This window comes from Saimiri boliviensis, chromosome 1, assembly GCF_048565385.1.
Source record: "Saimiri boliviensis isolate mSaiBol1 chromosome 1, mSaiBol1.pri, whole genome shotgun sequence".
NCBI classification, from domain to species: domain Eukaryota; kingdom Metazoa; phylum Chordata; class Mammalia; order Primates; family Cebidae; genus Saimiri; species Saimiri boliviensis.
In genome coordinates, this window is record NC_133449.1 from 295426594 (window position 1) to 295451278 (window position 24685).

General features: G+C 45.7%; 1 protein-coding gene and 1 pseudogene across 2 annotated transcripts in view; one reads left to right on the top strand and one right to left on the bottom strand.

Moving 5' to 3' along the window:
- Positions 1 to 1540: 1540 nt before the first annotated feature.
- Positions 1541 to 24685, bottom strand: part of UBE2QL1 (ubiquitin conjugating enzyme E2 QL1) — an 85779-nt gene continuing 62634 nt past the window's right edge. Inside the window, exons 2-3 of one of the 2 annotated variants that reach the window (XM_074387348.1) lie at positions 3246 to 3372; positions 1564 to 1621 (exon numbers count right to left, since the gene is read on the bottom strand). In XM_074387348.1, coding sequence (XP_074243449.1) covers positions 1608 to 1621; positions 3246 to 3372 — 141 coding nt within the window. In that variant the 3' untranslated portion in view covers positions 1564 to 1607. Of the gene's footprint in view, positions 1622 to 3245; positions 3373 to 24685 lie in introns of both variants that reach the window. The other variant, XM_074387355.1, reaches the window with a different exon arrangement.
- Positions 3746 to 7171, top strand: LOC141581034 (ras-related protein Rab-5B pseudogene; annotated as a pseudogene).

Here is a 24685-nt window from a genome sequence, read left to right on the forward strand (position 1 = left end):
AATCTAAGGCTGGCCATGACCAGTATTTCTGCTACTGGGGAAGTCCAAGACTAGGATCCCTCAGGACTAGCTTCTGATGGGCAGGAGAACCAAGGAAGTCCTAGGAAAACTCAGCAGCTGAGAAGCTCTCTTCCTAGCTAGACTGGCTCAGAAGAAGGTCTACACCAAAAAGTTTCAAATTCTGTGCTTACTTGCTTAGAATTGTGAATGGAATGTGGCCCATGTCCAGTCTTTGCTCACCACTTCCCATTCTCACTCTATGCTGTAAACCCAGGCACTGGCACAGGTACACAGCAGCACATGTGCATGCCAATCATTACTCTTACTGACAGGTACCAACTAGATCTACTAGAGATTGCAGTGCATGGATACCAGAGTATGATGAGAACAAATAAAAGAATAAGGATGCAGAGTAACCAGCTTCACTGAATGACTCATTCATCAGTCCACCCACCCATTTATTCATCCATCTATCCATCCATCATCCATCCACCCAAGCATCCAACCATCCATCCATCCATCCATCCATCCATCCATCCATCCATCCACCCAAGTATCCATTGAACCATCCATCCCTCCAACTGTCCATCCATCCATCTACCCAAGCATCCATCCAACCATCCATCCATCCATCCATCCATCTATCCATCCATCGATCATCTGTCCACTCAAACATCCATCCAACTGTCCATCCGTCCATCCATTCATCCATCTACTTATCCATCTATCCATTCATCAATCCATCATCCATCCATCCATCCCTCTATCCATCCCTTTACTCAACTAACCATCTAAGCATCCATCCCTTCATCCATCCATCCATCCATCTCTTTATACAATCATCCATCCAACTATTCCTCTTTCCATCCATTTAACAACTTCTCACTGGGCACCTACTGTGTTCAGACATTGTGCCAACCATCTGATAATAGGCAGTGGACATGACAGACCTGGGTCCAGCCTTCATGACACTTAGATAAAGAGCTATAAATGAAAGGACATGAAGGATTATTTCTCACTCTTTCCTACTAGTGATGGCACAATGAGGCCCAGAAAAATGACCAGCCATCAAGAAGGAGGAGGTGGTGGAGCTGGAGGAGAATAGACACGTTTTGACTTCCCACCCAGTGTTCTCAGAGGCTGCTGTGAGCTCACTGGCACTCTGCACGCCATGACCCAGACTGAGCTTTTCTGAAGCCATGTAATGAAGAGATTGCCGATGCTCTGTATGAGGGTTCTCCAGAGAAACAGAATCAGAACCAGTAAGATATGTGTGTGTGTGTGTGTGTGTGTATGTGTGTGTATGTGTACAGTGTTGGGGTTAGGGGAGTCAACCTCTGAGTAGTTGAAGATCTGTTTATAAGTGTTGACCTTCCAAAACTTTTGACTCCCAAAAAACCTAACTACTAGTAAAGTATTTTTGACCTGAAACCTTACTGATAGCATAATTAACCCATATTTTATATACTATATGTGTTAAATACTGTATTTTTACAATAAAGTAAGCTAGAGAAAATTTTATTAAGAAAATCATAAGGAACAAAAGAGATATTTACTATTCATTAAGTGGAAATGGATCCTCATAAAGGTCTTCATCTTCATGGTCTTCACATTGAATAGGCTAAGAAGGAGAAAGAGAAGGGATTAGTCTTGCTGTCTCAGGGGTGGCAGAAGTAGAAGAAAATCTGAGTATAAGTGAACCCATGTAGTTAAAACCCATGTTGTTCAAGGGTCCACTGTGGGGCATATGTGTGTGTATACACGTAGAGTTTACATATATGTAATGATCTGCAGTTAGCAAGCTGGGCTCAGAGGCCAAAATCAAGAAAACTGACAACCCAGTGTGAAGGTCATCAGGCAGGAAAAATTCACCCCTACTCAAGAAAGAATCAGCCTTTATGTTCTAGTCTATGAGCTACACATCAGGGAGGGCAATCCACTTTGTTCAGTTTATTGATTTAAATGTTAATCTCATTCCAAAGCACACTCACAGACACACCTAGAATAAAGTTTGACCAAATATCTGGGCACTGTATGGCCTATTAAAGTTGACACATAAAATTAACCCTCAAATGCTACGAGGAGCGCAGACCTGCCCAGCAGGAAGAGCTCGTAGGATGTGAGAGGTATCATGCATGACAGGGGAGGTTTGGGAGCTGCGCTGTAGAAAAGTTGAATCGTCACCATGGAAGCCAAACACACCGTCCTTCCCTTCCTGGTAGGTAATGCTATGAGCATCTGGGAAGAGGGAGGAATCAATTTTCTCTTTTTGTTTTGAAGGGAGAGCTTTTGGATGGCTTTTCTTTTGTGTGTATGGACTATTTTCCATTGCTCCTGAGCAGTATTCTTTCAGAACCTGAGAATCCATCTTAGGAGATAATAAACAATACACACAGCAGAGGAAAGAGAACACCTCACATCTGCACACTTGTCTTTTCTTTTTTTGAGACAGGGTCTCACTCTGTCACCCAGACTGGACTCAGCTCACGGAAACCTCCATCTCCGAGGTTCAAGTGACTCTCCTGTCTGAACCTCCCTTGTAGCTGGAATGACAGACAGGTGCACACCGCTACTGCCCGGCTATTTTTTGTATTTTTAGTAGAGAAGGGGTTTCACCATTTTGGCCAGGCTGGTCTCAAACTCCTGACCTTAAATGATCCACCCTCCTTGGCCTCCCACAGTGCTGGGATTACAGATGTGAGCCACTGTGCCTGGCCTCACATCTGCACACTTCTAATGAGAATCTGCTCTGCCTTGAAATTAGGCCTACTAGCTTTTTAATTTTTCTATTAAAGAACAGCAGAAAAAATTGCTGTTTGATGACTCTGGCAGTGATTGTACATCCTCAGTAAGCCTAAATTGGACAGTTAGAGAGCCGGGAGTGGCTGTCAGCTCTGGCCTACATACTTTTTCCTGAGGAGAGCAGTAAAATACAGCAGAACACTTCAGAATGGTCACCTGGTGATCAGGCCTGGGGACCTGTACAGGGAAGAAGACAGTTCTTTGCCCCAGAAACTGAGCGACCACACTCACTCCGAGGCCCTAGACAATCTGAAGACTGAGGGTCCGCACCCTTGCACAGAGGGCAGGCGTGGGGCAGGTCACAATCAGGTGTTGCTTGATTTGGTATTCTGTAGGAACAAGGTCCAGTGAAGACCATTTAGCTGGTGGTTTGCCTACTGGTAAGATGTCTGCTTGTGGTGAAAGTCCAAGTTTGGAATAGCCCAGAGAAACAGGAGTCCCACCTGGAGTGGATCCTTGAGCCTCGAATGGGTGATGTTGACACAGAAGTTCGGGATACCGGAGATGGGAGAGAAGAAGCCTGGTCCTGAGCTCCCTGCAGGGGTTCCTTCTGTGGCCCTGGGTTGATGACTGTGGGTAACAAGTGACAATCTGAGCGATTAGCAGCTGCATTGGAGGGCTCTGCGGCAGGCAAACGTGCTAGGCCGCAGCCCGGGTTAGTAGACTTCTTGGGCAGTAAAGGCACAAGGGCATGCCAGCTTCTGAGCCCTTGGGTTGTTGAGGTCTGTATTTGCAGGGATCCCACAGGCCAGCCCTCTCTAGATTCTCTGAGGAGAAATTGTTTCTCCTGATCACCAGGAAAAGCAGCAGCTCCAGGGAGGAATGGAACAAATTTCTGCTCCCAGCTTGTGGACTTGAAAGAAGTCAAGGGGCCTACCTTTCCTTGCTCTGGGTTGGCCTGTCCCAGCACCATCTTGGTTGTCTTCTTGGGTCTCTGGGTCCTATGTGGCAAAGACCTGTTGACAGGGCCCCCAAAGGACCAAGGGGCTCCCGGGGTCACCACAACCAGAGGCGGGGGCTGAGCCTGAACCTGGTGAGATGTAAAGGCATCTAGCAAGGTGGTGTTAATGGATAGAAGGGAGAGAGGAGAGCACCAGGTGGAGTGTTGAGTAGAAGCGTGTCCAATAGGAAACCCCAGTCAGGGCTGTGGAATGAGGAATGATGGCATTGAAACCTCAGCCGAGGCCAGCACAGGGGCCTCTGAAGGAGGCAGGATGCAGTGCTGGAGGACTGAGGCAGTGTTTGCAGGGCTCTTGGCCCTAGCTGGCGGGAACCGCACAGCTCAGTGCTGAGCTACTTTGCACTACTGAATTTCTTGTGTTTCATCATTTGTCCTTTATCACTTGTCCATATTGTCTTTAAGTCTGTTGATACGACTGTGGTTTCTCTTTGATAATAAGTACCCGGGGAAAGGGCCAGGTACAGATCCAACTGCTCAGGAGAGCATCTACAGCCATGTTTGTTTTTTGCTCAACCTAACTTCAAAAATAAGTCTGATAGAATTTTTCACTTTCTTAGTGACCTCAGAGAGGTTCAGCACATTCTTCTCATGGTCCACCATTCACTTATGCATTCGATAAATAGTAATTGAACTTCTTTGCACTCGGTCTGGTACTATGGTGTTAAAAGATGGGTCATGGATTCTTTTTTTTTTTTTTTTTTTGAGATGGAGTCTCACTTTGTTACCAGACTGGAATGCAGTGGCCAGCTCTTCACTCATTGCAACCTCTGCCTCTCGGGTTCAAGTGATTCTCCTGCCTCAGCCTTCCGAATAGCTGGGACTACAGACACGGGCCACCATGCCCAGCTAATTTTTGTATTTTTAGTAGAGATGGGGTTTCACCATGTTGGTCAGGATGGTCTCGATCTCTTGACCTCATGATCTGCCTGCCTCGGCCTCCCAAAGTGCTGGATTACAAATGTGAGCCACTGTGCCTGGCTGAAGCATGGATTCTGTCTTTCCAGGGAGTTAGTTACATGAATAATTTTAATACAAGATGAAGATTTGCATACTATTCAATCATCTTCCAAGAAAACCCAATAGAATCAACAAATGATTATAATAAAAAGAAAATTTACTAATGTTGATGGATACCTGATAAGTTTAAAAAAAATCCAGTGTTTCTCTAAAACAGAAATAACCAGCTAGAAAAACAAAATGTAAAGTATCTAGAAATCATTTAAGAGTATATGAAGCTTCTAAGGGGAACATTTAAAACTTACTGACAGATATGTTAGATAATAGAAATTGATGTGAATAAATAGAAAAGAACACCTCTCCAAGATGGGATGACAATATTTTTAAAGAAGATAGCTCTTAAATTTCAGTGAGACATCCAATAAGTGAAGTTTTTTTGAAGGAACTTGATAAACTTATTATAAGATTTGTCAGAATCTAAAAATCTCTGAAAGAAAAGGAGTGGGAAAGGGAACATGTCCTACTAGATATAAGGACGTTCTGCAAAGATGCAGTAACAGGGACGATATGGTATTTTTAAAAGAAAAAAACAGCCAAGGAATCATAGGACAGAGCTGAGAGAGAGATCCTGGGAATCCCACATGGGAATAGAATACACAACAAAGGTGGTGCTGCCTTACAGGATGGAGCCCACGTGGGAGTCGTCTCCAGGCCAGAGTGGGCAGGTCGAACACGGAGCAGGCACCTGCAATCCTGCGGTCTTCTCTGTCAGCCTTGCGGGGAGGCTCCAGTTTCCAGTTATCCAGTCAAGCCTCATGTAGGTGTTGATCTCAAGGAATTTGGTAGGTGTGATTAAGGTCTACAATTGTTAGTGTAAAGGGTTCCCAATCCAGACCCCAAGAGAGGGTTCTTGGACCTCTTGCAAGAATGAATTTGAGAGGTAAAGAGTAAAGTGAAAGCAAGTTTATTAAGAAAATAAATGAATAAAAGAATGACTACTCCATAGGCAGAGCAGAGGTGTGGGCTGCTCAACTAATCATGCCTACAGTTCCTTCTTGATTGTATGCTAAACAAGGGGTGGATTATTCATGAATTTCTGGGGAAAGGGTGGGAAATTCCTGGAACTGAAGATTTCTCTCCTTTTTAGACCATAGAGAGTAACTTCTGTGCCTTGCCATGGTGTCTGTAATCGATCATGGTACTGGTGGAAGTGTCTCTTAACATGCTAATGTATGATAACTAGCACATAACAAGCAGTGAGGATGACCAGAGGTCGCTTTCATCGCTGTCTTGGTTTTCGTGAGTTTTGGCTGGCTTCTTCACTGCAAACTGTTTTATCAGCAAGGTCTTTGTGACCTGTATCCTGTACCCACCCATCTCATCCTGTGACTAGAATCCCTAATCTCCTGGGAATGCAGCGCAGCAGATCTCAGCCTTATTTTACACAGCCCCTATTCAAGATGGGAGTTGCTCTGATTTCAATGCCTCCGACACGATCAGCATACTTTACGAAAGGGAGATTGCCTAGGATATTCTGAGCAGGCTTGATTCCCTCAGCTGAAAGGCGAAACTGCGTGTTCTGTATCTGCAGTTTCAGCCAACTATGGATAGAAAGTATTCAGAAAAAATTCCCAAATGATAAAAAGCAATGCAACAATAAAACATAATACAAATTGAAAAACCCAATACAGATTCGACACAGGCTTGGGGACGACAGGGGAGACGGAGCCCCAGGACTGTTGAAGTCTGGAAATCCCCTCCCCTCCCCCTCTTACCTTTACGGCATCCCCCTCGTCCACCCTTTCCCACTCTGATGATCTGGCCACGACTTAGCAGAATTACACCCAGGCCCAGTGGGGCCTGCAAAATATGCCAGTTCAAATTTGTTCTGCTGGGAGAATCTACAGTGGGAAAGTCAAGCCTGGTATTATGTTTTCTCAAAGGGCAGTTCCATGAGCACCAGGAAAGCGCCATCGGGGAGGCTTTCCTCACCCAGTCCATTTGGCTAGATGACATAACAGTCAAGTTTGAGATCTAGGACATAGCTGGGCAGAAGCGATGCCACAGCTTAGCCCCCACATGCCACAGGGGTTCCCAAACTGCAATGGTGGTTTATAACATTACTAATCAGAAAACCTTTGCCTGAGTGAAGACACAGGTGAAGAAACTACAGCACCAGGCCAGTCCGAGCCTCACGATTGCCCTGGCGGGGAACAAAGCTGGCCGGCCAATAAGCGTATTGTGGAGTCTGAAGAGGCCCAGGTGTATGCAGATGAGAACAGCTTATTGCTTATGGAGATTTCAGCCAAGACAGCTATGAACGAGAATGATTCCCTCCTTGCAATAGCTAAAAAGTTGCGAAAGAGTGAACCCCAGAATCTGGGAGGCACAGCAGGCTGAAGCTGGGGTGTGGATCTCCGTGAACAGTCCCAGCGGAACAGGAGTCAGTGACATAGCAACTGAGGGTATGGAGCTAGCACGAGAGCTGAGAAATAACCTCCCTCCTGACGCTCAGCACACAGCCCCTACGGGGGCTCAAACTATCTTCCCATCTCAGCCTTCCAAGTAACTGGGACCACAGACACGTGCCACCGCAGCTGGCTGATTTTGTATTGTTAGTAGAGATGGGGTTTTGGCATGTTGCCCAGGCTGGGCTCACACTCCTGAGCTCAAGCGATCCTCCCATCTTGGCCTCCCAAAGTGCTGGGATTACAGTGTGAGGCACTGCCCTCAGCCTGTGCCATTTTCTATGACACTTGAGCATCCTTGGATTTTGATATCTGCGGGGGTTGAGGGTGGTTCTGGAATCAGTTCCCCATGGATACTGAGGGACGGCTGTACTTCATCCTGGTGCTCAGTTGGAGAAAATGCTGTGGTGTGACCACAATGGCTGGTTGCTTTCCTCTGTCTATTCTTCCACAGTAATAGACCCCAGTTTGGTTTGTGGCATAAATAAATGAAAAATGTTTCTACCTCTTTTGGAGTCAGCTTTTGGCCAATAAGATGCAAGCTGAAATGTTGTGTGAAGTGTCTGGGAACTATCTTTAAAAGACAGGGAGCATAACCTTCATCTTCCCATCCCCTTTCCTGTTGTCTGGAATGTGGATGTGATGGCTGGAGCTTCAGCAGCTCCTTTGGACAATGAGGCAACATACTGGGAACAGGAAGGAGCCAGATAGAAGTAGCTTGGGCCCAGGCATCCATGGAGTCACTGTACCTGTCTCCCAGATAAACCTCTGGTGTGGAGGCTGCAGACCTTTAAGTCAGGACTTCTTCCAGAGACTAACCATCTGAGGTTATTTTATGTGAGATAATAATATATCCTTATGTTTTAATTTCTATGGTATGGAGGTTTTTGTTATAGGTAGCTGAACCAAGTCCTAATACACTTAAGGAAGGGAGATTAAGGCTGTTGGTTGGTCCATCCTGGTGGCACGAGACACAGGTATTGATGAGTAATTGGTGCAGGAGGTGTGAGGAAAAGAGATAGGTTGAGATGCCACTCACGTTTTTTGCATGAGTGCTGCACTGGCAGAGCTGGAGATGGGGAGAGAAGGACATCAGGGAATGCAGTGAGCTTGGTTTGGGTCAGAGAACGCTCAGGCTATTAGAAATGAGGACCTGGGAATTAAGGAATAGGCCTGGGGTGGAGATGACACTGAAGTAATTAATGGGTAGAGCCACACAGTGAGTGAGATCACCCAGGAGCATACGTTACAACGTCGGATGGTAGTCAGTTACGACTAGCCGGCAAGAAAGGAACCAGGAGGAGCAGGGGAGTGGGCGGTGGGGAGGGAGGTGCAGGGGAAAGGGGATGGAGAACAGAGCAGCCTCCCCAGTTGGAGAGATGGGGTGGGCACCAGCCAGCAATGCCAGCTGCAGTTGCTCCTCAGGCAGTCCCTGGCCAGGTGTCCACATTAATTTTTCTAGCAAAACCCCTAAGTGGGAAGGGAGTCGTAGGGATATGAAGGGCATGGGCACAGCAGGGAGGTGGCAAAGGCTTAGCGGCGCTGCCAGGAACAGAACTGATAGTTCCTGAGTCCAGGTGAGTGGGGAGCAAGTGTAGCCCCAAGGGGCCCGGGGAGAGGGTGCAGCAGGTCCTGGCCCAGGAGGCCCACAGTGACACTGCTGGGCTCTCTGAGGAGGGAAGGATGCCGAGGCCTTCATTTTCAGGCTGGGGGATGCCCAGTCAACTCATAGCCCCTCTGCTTCTGGCTGTTGATGCAGTCCGGGACATCGAGCCCATTAGCAGTCACTCTGCTTCCCGCTCCAGGCACGGGTCTCCCCGCTGCTGTGGGACTTGTGCTTAGCTTGGCTGTAGCTCCTGTGCTTGTGATACCATCTTGGAAGCTGCTGAATGCAAAAGGAGTCTGTGTGCCTCTGGAGCCCTAGAAAGAGGGGCTGACTTTTGGGGACAAACTTATTTGGATGGCCTGACTCAATTTACCTTTCAAGAAAAGGTATGATATGGTTCCCAGACAAAGCATCCAGACAGTTACCATAGAGGCCCTGGAGGCTCTGTGTGTCCAGAACCTGCTGCTATCCCTTCCCACCCAGTGGACACTGGGGCCAGACCATAGGTGGCTCAGCCGTCCCTCCTGCAGGGAGACCCGCAGCTGCTGGCTGGCACCGGTTCCCCAAGGGTAAACACTGTCTCCTTCTCTGATGTTCACTGTTGCCACCTGAGTTTGGCAAATGCCTCCCACAATATTTATTCCAGCATTCCTGCTGGCCAGGAGATTCTTAGTGCCGCAGTTCCCAGCAACAGGGTCTCAGAGCTCCTATAATAAACAATCCCGCTTTCCGTGGCTTGCCCAGTGCATTCAAAGGTGACTGCACTGGGAGTCCTTTCTCGAAGGATCTGAGGAACCCAATCATGTCTGGCTCAGCCACCTGGTCCTGACTGTCCCTTCCCGCTCCTGGCAGTCTGATCAACCACAAGTCCATTCCAGGTTCCTTCTTACTCAAGTCCCTGTCTACACTGACCCCTCTCACCACATGAGAGGATTATAACATTCAAAACGCCTCACAGACCCAACATTTTCAGTTCTATAAAAACAAATCCGCCCCCAAATGCAAATCCTCATAGTGCATCGTGATCTAGAGTGTTTTGAGGTGTCATGAACGCATGATGCTTGTTAAAACGAAGCTTTCAGGGAAAGTACATCTCCCTAAGATTTCTGCTATAGTCATGGAAAAAACAACTTTTTCTAGTTTTTAAGTTTTCTTTCTTAGAGTACGGCTACATACAGCTAACTTAGCAGGTTGTAAGATGTTTAAAACCTCTCCTTGACTGTTTGGGTCCAGGTAAATGTCTTGGCTGGCTTTCGCCACAGAGTGACCCAACTGATTGGGGACGCTTGTTTGTAGCCAACGCACCCCCACCCACACACTGTCTTGTCTCTACCTAGCTCGCTGGCCCGGGTGGTGACGCCCAGTCTTGAGTATGGATGCCTGTGGTCTGTATATCACAGTTCTTCCGGCAAAACCTTCAATTAGAGGAATGCAATGGGGATTTTCATCAGCACTTAATACCACGTCTCAGTGGCAATTACAGAACAACGAAGACAGATCAAAACTTGTCAGTAGAAAGACATTTACAGGAAAAAACCCTTTCAATATTTTGAAAGAAAAATAAATAGGACTCAAATCAACATATACACAGTAATGCATCACTGGAGCTTCTCTGCTAAGAGAGATGTGTTTAGATCAAGTTTCACTTGAACCCTAAGTAAATAAATGCTAACAGGGAAAGCCAGTGTCACTAGAGGTGGCAAGGGGTGGGGGCCAATGGTGCAACTGATGCCAGATGGCATTCTGGGAAATCTCCCCACACCGTCCACATAGCGATGGGTATGTGTTATAGCTGGAGTTCTTCAGAGAAACAGAATAAATAGTCTGGCAGTTTGGGGAGCAGCTGATGAGCAGTGGTCTGAAAACTCCGGCAGGATTTCTGTGTTGCTGTCTTAGGGAGAATCCCTTCTTTGGGAAATCTCCGTCTTTGCTCTTAAAGCCTTCAACTGATTGCCTAAGACCCACCTATATTATAGCAGGTCATCTGCTTTATTCAAAGTCTTCTGATTTAAATGTTAATCATATCTTTAAAAAAAAAAAAGCCTTCATAGCAACATCCGGACTAGTGTTTGCTGAATGACTGGGACCATAGCCAGACAGGTTGACACATCAAATTAACCATCACAGTGGGAGAGGCCTTTCTTGCTGGACCTCTGCTGGCTGGATGGGGTTTCTGATGTCACATTCCCTGCTGGTGAGCCCCTTAGCATGTCCTTATCTTACTTTCCTCATTTCTGAAATGGTATCCTAATCGCTCACTCCCCATGGGGCTGCTGTATAGGCTGGGTGTGGTGAGGCTCAGACAGTAGCTGCCTCTGGCCAGCTGCTGCGGGGTGCTCGTGAGAGGTGTGCGTTTTCAGTCAGGGGATTTAGTGTCTTCTCTCTGGTTTTCCTCTCCCCATTTCATGGGGTGACCCAGTTTTTATGTTCCTTGTTTTTTCAGATGAGGTGAGCGAGAGTTATATGACATGGTCAAAAGCAGAAGCCGTTTGTAAGAAACTTCCCTCCCTGTATTTGAGAAAAGTGGAAACCAAGGGTGGAGGTTTGCTGGGTGTTCAGAGGTAGGTCCCAGGTGTGGAGGGGACTTGGGGGTCCCTTGGGGGATGGCCTGGCTGCAGAGGGAAGAACTCCAAACCCTCAGGAGGACCAGCCCCCAGGCAGGCAGGGCCTCTGGGCTTCCCATCGGGGGCCGCAGAGTTGCTGAACTCTATAAAGGTCTGCTGGGCAGTGAGTGTCCCCACAGTGACCAGGGTGGACACCTGAGGGAGGGCTCTGGGGCCCTCCTGATGCCTGGCTGAGACTCAGTTTCCTGCCTTATGGCAGATGGGGGACGAAAGTTAGAACTGAATGGATTTAAAGAAAATAAAGAAATGACTTGGTCTTACATTCTTGTTTGCTAAATTAAAATTACATGTGTCTCCACTCAACTGTTAGTTTGTTAGTGATTCCCACTAATAGCCATAGTCACAAGATTGTGCTGATTTATCCACCCCATCCCTTGTCGACACTGTGGCCTTGTCTGGGCTGAGTGGTGCTTCCCTTTTCTGCAGGGACACCTGGCCCCGCATGGCAGGCGGGAGAGCCAGACTTCATTAGCTCTAGCTCCAGCCCGAAGGAGAGATGAGCGCCCCGCTACTCCTGCCCGCCGCCTCCCAGCAACCAGGCCAGCGCCTGCACCCACTCAGGCTTGCAGACAAAGCTGAGCCGGGAGGGCAGCACCTTTGTCCGTTGACAACAAATGCTGCAAAGGTCACCGATCCCATCGTCTTCCTCCTGCAGCCGTTCGGATCTGTCTCCTTTCTGGGAACAGACGCTGCTCCCTGGATTCTTGGCCAGTGTCTCCTGGGGGACTCTGAGCTTGCTCCCTGGGCCCATCCTTCTCCCTTGTAGGCACAGCCCCTCTCTTTCTTGAGGACTTGGGGCCTCGTAGTCTTCACCCTGTCCGGGGTATCGAAGCCATGAGGATGCTGGAGTTGGAAGTAACATAGACGCTCTCATCTCTCCCACCCTTTAATTCACAGATCTCTTCAACACTCCTCACTCATGGGCGTTCAGCCATCAGATAAGCCCCGTGACGGAGAACTCACTTCTTCCCCAGGGTGATTTCTTCCTCACCAGAGCCCCGTTCTGCAGGAAGTTCTTCCTCACCCAGAGCCCCGTTCTGCAGGAAGTTCTTCCTCACCCAGAGTCCCTTTCTGCAGGAAGTTCTTCCTCCTCCCAGAGCCCCATTCTGCAGGAAGTTCTTCCTCACCCAGAGTCCCGTTCTGCAGGAAGTTCTTTCTCACCCAGAGCGCCGTTCTGCAGGAAGTTCTTCCTCCTCCCAGAGCCCCATTGTGCAGGAAGTTCTTCCTCACCCACAGCTCCGTTCTGCAGGAAGTTCTTCCTCCACCCAGAGCCCCGTTCTGCAGGAAGTTCTTCCTCACCCAGAGCCCCATTCTGCAGGAAGTTCTTCCTCCTCCTGGAGCCCCGTTCTGCAGGAAGTTCTTCCTCACCCAGAGCTCCATTCTGCAGGAAGTTCTTCCTCACATTGGTCTCCCTGTAACTCTCCATCAGGGTTCATGGCTCAGCCCCATCCAGACACAGAAGCCGACCTCTTGTGAGGTCCCTAATGAGGACCACCCCTCAGTGTTGAAGACCTTTGGCCCATACACATGAGGTCTGTGGGATGACACCAGACTGTTGACCAGTGTCTGTTCCAGAGGGGACAATGCCCCAGTGTGTGGTGGAGGGAGAGGGAGTGGAGGCCTCAGTGCTATAAGCAGGTGTGCTGAGGAGGTGAGAGCTCGATTCCTTGCATAATCTGAATTTCTCTCTGTGCCCAAATGCACAGCGTAGCAGAGAGCAAAGACGGAATACACCGCCTCTCTCCCTGAGAAGGGCAGAGGGACCAGCCAGGCTCAGGCCTCCTCAGGTGCTCAGGAGAGAAAACCCAACCTAGTGGTCAGCACCAGATGAATGGATATACGAGAGATGTGGTCAATCCTCGCAGGAGAATATTATTCATTCTTTAAAAAGAAGAAAATTCTGACACATGGTACAGTGGGTGAACTTCAAAGACATTGTGCTAAGTGAAATAAGCCAGTTGCAAAAGGTCCAAGGCTGTGATTCCACTCCTATGAGGTCCCCAGAGGAGTCACGTCCTTAGAGATGGGAAGTGGATGGGAAGTCCGGGAAGATGAAGCACTTCTGGAGATGGAGGGAGGTGAGGGCCACAAGACAGCGTGACCATGCTTGGTCCCCCTGAGCTGTATACTTCACGATGGTTACAATAGCAAATTTTACGTTATACATATTTATGATAATAAAAATACAATTTGAAATGAACAAAGGAGGATTAACAAAAAGCCAGACCTTGACAAAAACAAAAGAAAACACAAAACCCCCACCAGAATCTCACCTCAAATTCGGGATGGAAATGCCTTCTCTGGTTCTCTTCAAGGGGGAAGAGGGCAAATCGACAAGGTCAGGTAGCAAGGGTGTCAGGAGCAGCTTCCACAGGGCAGCAGCTGAGCCACGGGCACAGGAGGCGCCCCCCACCCGGGCCAGTGTGAGGGACAGAGTCCTGCCCACAGGATTGTGGATGCAGCCACCTGCAGTTTCTGGAGCAGGCTGAGCCAAGCGTCTAACTCATCGGGGCTGCCCGCGGCCTGAGGGCCAGGAAGTGCCGCCCTCAGGGGGACCCGCTGAAATGTTGAAAGGAAGTTCCTTGGCCATACTTTATTTCCTTCAGTTTCAAACACTCCCAAGTTCACCCCGACCTCCCATCCCTGCCGCAGCCTGTGTGGACTGAATGCAGCCTCGCAAATTCACGTGTTAAGACTCTAAGCCCCAATGTGCCTGTATGCAGAGAGTTGGCCTTCAGAGGGAGGTACTAGGGTGGGTCCCAAATGCAGTAGGGTTGGTGTCCTTGTAAACAGAAGAGACATCAGAGCTCTCTCCCATTGCTCCTGTTTCTGGAATGGGTGTGGGCTGCCTGGGAGCCGTGCCCTCTGGCTGTCCTCCACAGCGATGTGCAGGTGCTGCTGTGGGGCCTCAGGGCTGGGGCCTGACCATTCGGGGCATTGGAAGGGGCTCAGGTCTGTGGGTACCTCTGCCCACATAGATGGGGTTCATGTTCCCTCTGAGCAGGAGGAAGCTCCATTTCTGATGGCCAGTTCACCTTGCTCTACTTCCCAGACATGGCAGACGGCTCTGTGGTCCATCTCTGCCGACTTCCAGGGCTGAGGCTGGGGGCCTCTCAGATGCTCCAGTTCAGAGAGCACCTCATTCTCTGAGTCCTCACCACACTTCTCAGAGAAGAAGACTTGCAAACCTCTTAAGAGGCTGAGTAGGACTGGGAAGGGGCGGCCTAGATCCAGGTTTGGAGGCAGGGGAGAAGCTGCTCACTGCCAGCCTATGGCCATCCTAGGCCCCTTGAGGGGACCTTCCTGAATCATGCTTCATCCTGCCTGGACCTCCTGTCCCTAGGGAGGCAGCCCCTTGTTTCCTCCGTGGCTGGGAAGCCTGAGCCTTTGCTGTCTAATAGGCAGTGCATGCTGAGCAGTATATGGAAAGAAACCAGCTGGGGAGACAGCCAAGCCTCCCTGCCACAGTGGGACTTGTGCTCAGCCTCTGAATCAGCCTCCGAGTCAGAAAATTTCATGCTGCCACAGCGCTTCCCAAGGAGGTACATAGTCCAGGATACGCCAGGTTACAGGATGCTCCAGGGTACAGGATGCTCTGGGTACAGGATGCTCTGGGTACAGGATGTTCTGGGTACAGGATGCTCCGGGGTACAGGATGCTCCGGGGTACAGGATGTTCTGGGTACAGGATGTTCTGGGGTACAGGATGCTCTGGGTACAGGATGCTCCAGGGCACAAGATGCTCTGGGTACAGGATGCTCCGGTGTACAGGATGTTCTGGGTACCAGATGTTCTGGGGTACAGGATGTTCTGGACACAGGATGCTCTGGGCACAGGATGCTCTGGGTACAGAATGCTCTGGGTACAGGATGTTCTGGGCACAGGATGCTCCAGGGTACAGGATGCACCAGGGTACAGGATGCTCTGGGGTACAGGATGCTCTGGGGTACAGGATGCTCTGGGGTACAGAATGCTCTGGGGTACAGAATGTTCTTGGGTACAGGATGTTCTGGGCACAGGATGTTCTGGGTACAGGATGTTCTGGGGTACAGGATGCTCTGGGTACAGAATGCTCTGGGTACAGGATGTTCTGGGTACAGAATGCTCACGGGTACAGGATGCTCTGGGGTACAGGATGCTCTGGGGTACAGGATGCTCTGGGGTATAGGATGTTCTGGGTACAGGATGTTCTGGGAACAGGATGTTCTGGGTACAGGATGTTCTGGGCACAGGGTGTCCTGGGGTACAGGATGCTTTAGGGTACAGTTGAAATAGACAAAGGATGTGCAGTTAAACTTGAATTTTAGATTAAAAAAAATTAATATTTTAGTGTAAGTATGTCCTATGCCATATCTGGGACATACTTACACTAAAAGATCACTTTTTATGTAAAGTTCTGCTTCAACTGGGCAGTCTATATTTTAATTGTTAAATCTGGCAACCTGCCTAAGACAGGGAATGCATTCCTGCAGGGACAGGATTCAACAATTCAGGACTCCTTTTTTTTCTGGGCTTCCCCAGGGCCAGCCCTCTCCAGGGCCTCATCAGAATCCCCAGGGATGTGTTCACTCTCCTCCACTTGTCCTTGTAACGGATGCTTCTTGACCACCTGATGACCAGGCAACTGGACTTTACAATGGGGTGGTAAAGGCTATGACCCAGCCAGGGTGCCAGCAGGCGGGGCAGGTGTGGAGAAGCAGAGAATGGGCAGGATCAGCCAAACCTGCAAGGGTTATGGTGGCCTGCGCCAGGGTGGGGCTGATGTAGCCTTGGCCCAGGCTGGGAACAGAATGAACTCCCCTCTGGTGGGGAGGGAAGAGGTGAAACTGGGGGAGGCCAGGAAATATAGGGGGTTCCTCCATGCCAGGTGGTGCCTAGGCACTTGGGTTCACCCATGCCCCCACCCTCACCCCACATCAAGAGCCATAAACTCCAGTTAATTACAGAACGAGTGCGCATAGCACACCGTGGAAGTTGTCAGATTCAAAGTGGAGTCACTTGTGTCAAACTCTTGACAAATAGAGCCAGGGAAGCAGCGGGGGTCCCACACACCATTTGCCTGATAACAGAAACTCTCACAAGAAGTTTTCCCAAACTGCAGCTCACTAATGAGTCACACGAGGGCAGCCAGCAGCACCAGGACAGCCCCAGCTTACACAAGAACACCCGTCTGGCACACTGTCACCCAAGCCCAGTGCAAAATGACAAGGGCCTAACCCTAGCTCCAAGATTGCCAGTCACACCCAGCAACTGCCCACACTTGCCCACTGGCACGTGCCAGCTCTTGCAAGTCACTGCTAGTGCCCATGAACTTTCTTTCAAAACAACTTGGGGCCACTCCTCTTTCCCCAGTCAACCCTAACTTGTCCTTGTTCTCTGGATTCAGCAGAGGCTGCTCTGGTCTGTATCGATGTCCCAGATTTTAATCCTACTTCTTGTGTATTATTTCAAACAAAATCTTATTTAGAGATTCATCTCTACTTTTTTGCATGTTGACACAGTCTGGGGTCAGAAGTGGGGTTTGAAGCAGACTCACCTTGAAAAGATCAACACCCTTGGAAGGATTGGATGGGGTGCCCACACTGGGGCTCCTGGAGGGTCCCTGCCCCTGGCTTCCAGGGGTTGCCTCCTCTCCTGGTCCCATGACTCTTTCTTGAGTTGAACATTTATTTTTCTCTTGGTTGAGTTCTTTGGTTTTTCTTGGGATTTGTTTGTGAAGGGTCTTTTCCCTGCTGGCTGCTGAGGTCTCCTATTAGGAAGGGTGATACGATTTGACTGTGTACCCACCCTAATTTCAGCTTGAATTCCCACATCTCGTGGGAGGGACCTGATGGGAGGTGATTGAATCATGGGAGCAAAGCTTTTCTGTGCTGTTCTCTTGATAGTGAATTAGTCTCACGAGATCTGATGATAAGTCTCCTTTAAAAAGAGGAATTCCCCTGAACAAATTCTCTCTCTTTTTGTCTTCTGCCATCCATGTAAGATGTGACTTGCTGCTCCTTGCCTTCTGCCACGATTGTGAGGCCTCCCCAGCCATGTGGAACTGTGAGTCCAATGAAACTTCTTGCTTTTGTAAATTTTCCAGTTTCAGGTATGTCTTTGTCAGCAGCTTATAAACAGATTAATACAAGGGCTTTTCTTTTCCTGATTTACGAGGGTCTTTCCCTCCTGCTAAAGAAGGCTGTGTTGTCCTTTCCAGTGAGCACGTATTTTATTCTTTGGTTTCTTTTCACACACCAGATATTTTGCTTTTATGTATTTGGCATTAGTGCTGGCTTGACTCGATACATTAAAGTATGGTCTTTAAAAGTTCAAAGATGGGCTAAGATAGTTCTCTTCTTCTTGGACTCTGGCTGGTGACACATTCAAACATTATGGAGGTCATTCAGACATATTTTTTTCTTAGAACTACATGAAAAGACTCTGACTTAAAATCTGATGGTCCAGATAGGTTGTGTATTTCAGGGGGTAACTCAAAGCCCCATACTGCACCCAGTACTCGAGGACTGCCTTGCTGCAAAGCACCACCTCAAAACCAGCTGGGTGCTCTCCCCTTGGGAGGCTTGCCCACCTTCCCACACCTCCTCCTCAAGCTACAGTCTATTTTCCACCACGCCTTGGCTATTCCAGCATACTGACTATATAAGTAACAACACTTGAAAAACAGCAGGTACAAAAAAAAAGTCATTTGACCTTCATGCTGTTTCTTAAAAGCAAAAGATGCAATTCCCATGTAAAAGACACACTCCCTGAACTAGAAGGAAAGGCAACACTCTTATCTTCAAGGATGAGGAATTAAAGCCGAGGAAATACTGCACAGAACTCGTTAGAGTGACTTTTATCTTTTAAGCCTCCTCACATAATTTGGTTCACAGCCTTCATGAGATGAGCTATCTGGGCAAATGAAAAGCCTCAGAGTTTAGCCTTGCTCCATTTTGTCAGGCATATATTTTGGATTCAATTCTCTTTTTATAAACTTATGACTTTATATTACTATGTTTTATTCATCACAAAATTTTAAAGGTAAAGACTGTAAGGTCTTTGTCTATATGTTTATATGGTTTTAAAAATGTTTATATGCTATATTACATGATCTTTTTCTGTAAAAATGTATAAAAGAACTTTATTGGCTTAAAGAAAAAAACAAGCACTTAAATCAAATAATTTATCACCAATATAGTAATTATCCTAAATTTCTTTTAGTTGACCCGACTTGATTATTTTTGGTGAATAGGCTGACTTTAAATTGATTAACAAACTGAAAATGAAGACATCTTCAGAATTGTTAGCATGGATTTCTTTTTGGTTGGGGGTGGTGCTGCTGAGTTTCTTGGTCAAATGTTATATTTGTCTCTGTTAAATAATTAAAATCATAAAAGTATGTGTTTGACGTAAGAACAAAAGTACAGATAAGAGTGTAATGCAATGCCATTGTTTCCTGTATATTAAAGACAAGAATTTAACATTTAGGGTTTTTCTTTGACAGGAAAGTAATTTGAAATAATAACTAGCTCCAACATCTCAGTTTGCATAGCTAATCTAGGTACAATTGTTAAAAAATAAATTCATTAAGTGAATATAAATTGAATAAATGTTTATAGATAAACTTTTCATGAAATTTGAAATCTTAGATACGTTACAGTGAATTAAATAATAGATACTCATAAAATAGCTGAGTCATTTCTTTTTTCTTTTTATGTTTTTAAGTTCCTGGATACATGTGCAGGACGTGCAGTTTGTTACACGGATAAATGTGTGCTGCGGTGGTTTGCTGTGTCTATTAACCCGTCCCCTACGTGTCAAGCCCAGCACGCATTAGCTATTTATCCTGACGTCCTCCCTCCCACCACCCACCCTCCACCCTTCAGGCCCCAGTGTGTGTTGTTCTCCTCCCTGTGCCCATGTGTTCTATAGCTGAGTCATTTCTAAATAAAATACTGAAACATGAATTGCTAAACATAGATTCAAGTTTACCTACTTTTGGTTTCCTAAATTGTATAAAAATTCAAAAGATATTTGGGTCTATTAGTAAATAAATAACTCCACATCGATAAGTTGTTCTATGAAAATATATTTTTAGATAACATATATAAAAATATATATTATAAATATATGTATATTTATATATATGTATTTGTATTTTTTTGAGACGAAGTCTTGCTCTGTTGCCCAGGCTGGAGTGCAGTGGCGTGATCTTGGCGGCTCACTGCAACCTCCACCTCTTAGGTTCAAGTGATTCTCCTGCCTCAGCCTCCCTAGTAGCTGGGATTACAGGCATCTGCCACCATGCCCAGTTAATTTTTGTATTTTTAGTAGAGACTGGGTTTCACCATGTTGGCCAGGCTGGTCTTGAACTACTGACCTCAGCTGATTCTCCCGCCTTGGCCTCCCAAAGTGCTGGGGTTACAGGTGTGAGCCACCACACCCAGCCAAGATTATAAAATACATAGTCATGAGATGTTAACATATACACAGTATATAATAGTTCAAAATTACTTTCTGGGTTTTTACTAAAAATTAAGGTTACTAAAAACTAAAGCTTTAAATTAATATATGTAATATATGGATATTCTCTATGCACAATATATACAAAACAATTTTTGTATGGTAAAAAATTTTGTGTGGTCTCAGTGACAAAGGGAAAAAAGAATTCCTAAGGTAAAGTAATTGAATATTTTAATATAAAAAGGGGAAAGCATGGGACCAAGACTGGGGGCTTAGAAGAATGTTGAAAGGGCTGAGCAGCTCGTGTAGAGTGTCTGAAGATGGGCCTTGCCCAGGGAGCTGGAGTTTTGTGTGTGACCAGGCTAGCTGGGATTGGAAGGGAATCATTTACAAATATTTCTGAGAACTTAGCATGGATGTCAGGGGTGCACTGATAAAGGCCTGGAGTCTGTCCTGTATGTTTAGAGCAGGGTTTTCTTAGGATGTTGATTTGCTCTTATGAAACAAACAAACAAACAAACAAAAAACAAAACAAAACAAAACAAAAAGCAAAGCTTCGCAAGGGGTTTTGATTTCAATGTTGAAATTCGTTCCTTTAAATTTCCAGCCATCTTCTGAGCTACAGCTTTTCCCTGTTTTACAGTTTCTATTTAATTTCAAGTTGGAAACGCTGTCTTCTTCATTTAAATTGATAATGTTATTTCTCACGGGAGAGTTTTCCTCTTAAGGTGTTTCTGATTCAGGATCTCAAGGGTCTGGCTTCCTACCCGTGTCACTACATGCAGCCAGTCTGTGGGTCATGCATCGTTGCCTTCTGCTGCTGTTCCTTCTCTCCTTAAAAGGCACATCTTTTCGCTTAACTAAAGTAGCAACTGTCTCCCTCACATTTTTCTGTCTGTTGCTATAGTTTTTATCCCTCCAGATCTGAGTCTGCTCTCGTCGTCTGACGCTGAGAATGCTTCTCTTAAAGGCCTAGGAGAACAATGTTTTCTTTAGCAGAACTTGAAACTCTACTCTTAGATTTTCTTGCAGTGTCTAAATTGCTCTGCGTAACCAGGCAATTTCACATGCTTTTAGTTTTTCTAAAAGCCATGCATTCCCCTGCTCAGGTATTGGGTCTCCTGATTATATTATTCTTCTGTAATATTGGTGTACACGAAGAACCTTAGATGCCTACTCTTCTAGTAGCGGACTGAATTCAAGCACTTTTTCATCAAGTTTGACTTCCAGGTTATCCAAACAGGTTTCCCATAAAAAGAGATTTCTTTTGTTTTGTTTTGTTTTGTTTTCTACCTTTTAGATAAACAGAGCTAGTGTGCTGTAAGGCAGTTTCCTGTGGTTTGTGCCATCTTTATTAGGGTTTTGATTACTTGGGAAAATGAAGTCATCTCTAATACAGGTCTAAGAATTTTCTCCTCTCAACTATGTAACTTTCTGTGTTTGCTTTTGGCATCATTCTGAGTAAATAATTGACTATTTGACAAACTTCTCAAAATCAGATTATAATTACAGTCTTTTTAACCTAAAATTGACTTTGGGATTTTTCAGTTGGTTTCCTTAAAAGCCTCAGAGGATGTATTTCTCTTTAGGCTTATTGGATATATTATGTAAAAATCACTGCCAAATAACAATGAGATCTTTTTAAACTTATATTTATATGGATATGTTTATTGATGTGAATATTTAAACATTATATGACATTTATAAAAGTCTAATAGTTCTGATGTGCTGCTGTCAATCATAGTTCTGGTTGTTATCTTAAAATGTAAAAGAAATAACTGAATTTTCTTTTTGATTGCTGAACTTCGTCCGATTTTAGTCATCATCATTGTAAGTTCTTGTCATCTATAGGTCGATTTTTCTCTAAAGGCATCTGTAATCAGATTATAAAAAAGACTCTAAGGAGTACTCTTAACTACAGGCTTCTAATAACTTTTAAATCAGTGGACTCAATAACAATTTCTAAAACACAGATGAAAAACTAATGGATTCATGAAATTGCTAATCAAGATCGAGCAGAAGAAAACTTACATGAGATTGAATAACTGATAAAAATAATGTTTTTTTGAAATTTATTTGAAACGTTGCTGGTTTTTTATTTGAAATATTGTTGATTCTTAAATGTTTTGTTTTCCAGATTTAAGAAAACTTTCTCTCTCAAGCTACCTATAGTTTACAGCAATTTGGTGAAGTATAGTGTTATAAAGGAAGGTGAAAACATGTATTTTTTCTTCCAAATTGATCCTTCAAAATTAAAAAATCTATTTGTGAGTTTTTAATTTTATGATGATATAGCTATTTACAGAAGTTCAACACAAATCTCTTTTCTTTATAACAAGATGCATCTGGAAATGTTAATTATATCACCAAGGTTTCAGTGACACGTCATATTTAAAATTGCATATGGGCATCACAGATAAAATTTAAAGCTTGCCTTGAGGCTCTCTAGCCTTACAAAAAAGTTCAAGCTGAGATTAAATCACTATTCTTGCTACACTTACGTAAATAATCAGGCCAAATCTGGTGAAACGGAATTATTTTACAAGCAAATCAGTCTTACTCTGATTATCTTTGACAAATATCAGAATGACTATAATGTCACCTACCATTGGACTGCAGCTCTGTGAATTGTTTTCGAGTTCTTGTAATCTAGCTGTAGACTGTACTAGATCCTGAATTCGAGTTCCCCTCAATATCTGGTTACAACCCTCCCACTAAGTACAAGAACCACTGTCTTCCGCAGGCCCTATAAACTGAAACTGAATGCAGTTCTGAGGACAAATCTTGTGTCTGATGTTTGGACCAGACAGAGTTCACCAAACTGCCCAACACCATAACCAGAGACATTTGCACAACAATATGCCAACTTCATGCTGTAGACAGCTTTTCTCAAGACATCAGAGCAAGCCTCCATATCATAAGGAGACTCCTACACTGTTACCTTTGTCACTTGTCAGGGTTATGCTGAAGGTAAAATTTCACTATTAGTAACTACTATGGGTAACTTGACAGAACCTGACATAAAAATTCCTTTCATTCACCGAGTGGGTAACTTTAACAACATCCTTAACACAACTTTTTGTTCAAATTGTACCAGGGGTCTCTTTTGTAGAGTTGGCGCTATGCTTTAATTCAACCAAGTCGAGGAATGCCACTCAATGGCTACCATAGGCCTCGCCCAGTTCCCCTCGACCTTTTGATTAGTTTAGTTCTTGCCCTTAGGCTTGGGCTCTTGGTCCAAAGCCGTTGAATAAACTGGATTTTTTTTTTTTTTTGAGATGGAGTTCCGTTCTTGTTAACCGGGCTGAAGTGCAATGGCGCGATCTCAGCTCACTGCAACCTCTGCCTCCCAGGTTCAAGCGATTCTCCAGCCTCAGCCTCCCAAATAGCTGGGATTACAGGCGCCCACCACCAAGCTTGGATAATTTTTGTAATTTTAGTAGAGACGGGGTTTCACCATGTTGGCCAGGCTGGTCTCGAACTCCTGACCTCATGTGATTTGCCCACCTCAGCCTTCCAAAGTGCTGAGATTATAGGCATGAGCCACCGAGCCTGGCCATAAACTGGATTTTTTATGCTCTTGCATAGTAAATAATAATTATGCTGGAGCATAACTGAATTATGCATAATTCAATTTACTCTGAATTATTTCCTTTAACCGTTGTACCTGCTGTCTGTCCAATCTCTGCAGGAATGACACTCCAAATATAGTAATGCTGGCCCAGCACTTCAAAATGATAACCAATGCTTATGGAACTGACAACATGGAACTTAACAGTGGACTCAGGTGGACTTAGCCTGACAGCCACTTTCTTCAGACTCCTTTGCTGCTCAAATGTGGCTAAGAGGGTTTTGACACTAACTCCTATTCACCAATCACTTCCCTGACATCGAGCCAAACTAGCAACCAAGGACAGGTCTGTACTGCCACAGCGGGACAGTCAAAACCTAACCCCAGAATAGTTGATTCACAATACTTTTGGTGAAAGATCTTGATCAAAAGGGGGGAATGTAAAAGTTGTAAGACTCAAAATGAAATCACTGGTGTCAAATCCTGGCAAATGGAGCCGGGGTGGGGGTAAGAATGGGGGTGATATGGTTTGGATTTGTGTCCCCACCAAATCCATGTTGAATTGTGATCCCTGGTTTTGGATCACAGGGGCAGTTTCTCCTGGTTTAACACCATCGCTCTTGATGCTGTCACTGAGATAGTACTTATGAGATCTGGTTGTTAAAGCATGGGTGTAGCACCCCACCCCCCATCCCTCTTGCTCCTGCTCCAGCCATGTAAGATATTCCTGCTTTCCCTTTTTCCTTCTGCCATGACTGTAAGCTTCCTGAGGCCTCCCAGAAGCAGAAGCCACTATGCTTCCTGTATATCCTGCAGAAATGGGAGTCAAAGAGGCTTAATTGAAACTCTTTTCTTTTTAAGTTACCCAGTCTCAAGTATTTCTTTATAGCAGAATGAGAACAGACTAATACAGGAGGGGCTCTGATGCATTATTTTCCTGATAATAGGAACTATCACAAGAACTTTTCCCAAGCCACAGCTTACTAGATAAGCCATACAGCACAGCTAGTTGCTTATGCAAGAACAGTTGCCCGATACTCTATCTTACAAACCCCAAGCAAAACTATAAGCATCTAACCCAAATTCCAAGATTAGAAGTTGCATCTAGCAACTACTGACACTTGCCGGTCAACACTCACCAGCTGTGGTAAAATGATGCCAGGGCCAATGAACTTCCTTTTAAAATAACTTGCATAACCTCCTCTTTCCCCAGTAGGCCCTAACCTTTCCCTTTATTCTTTGAACATGCCGG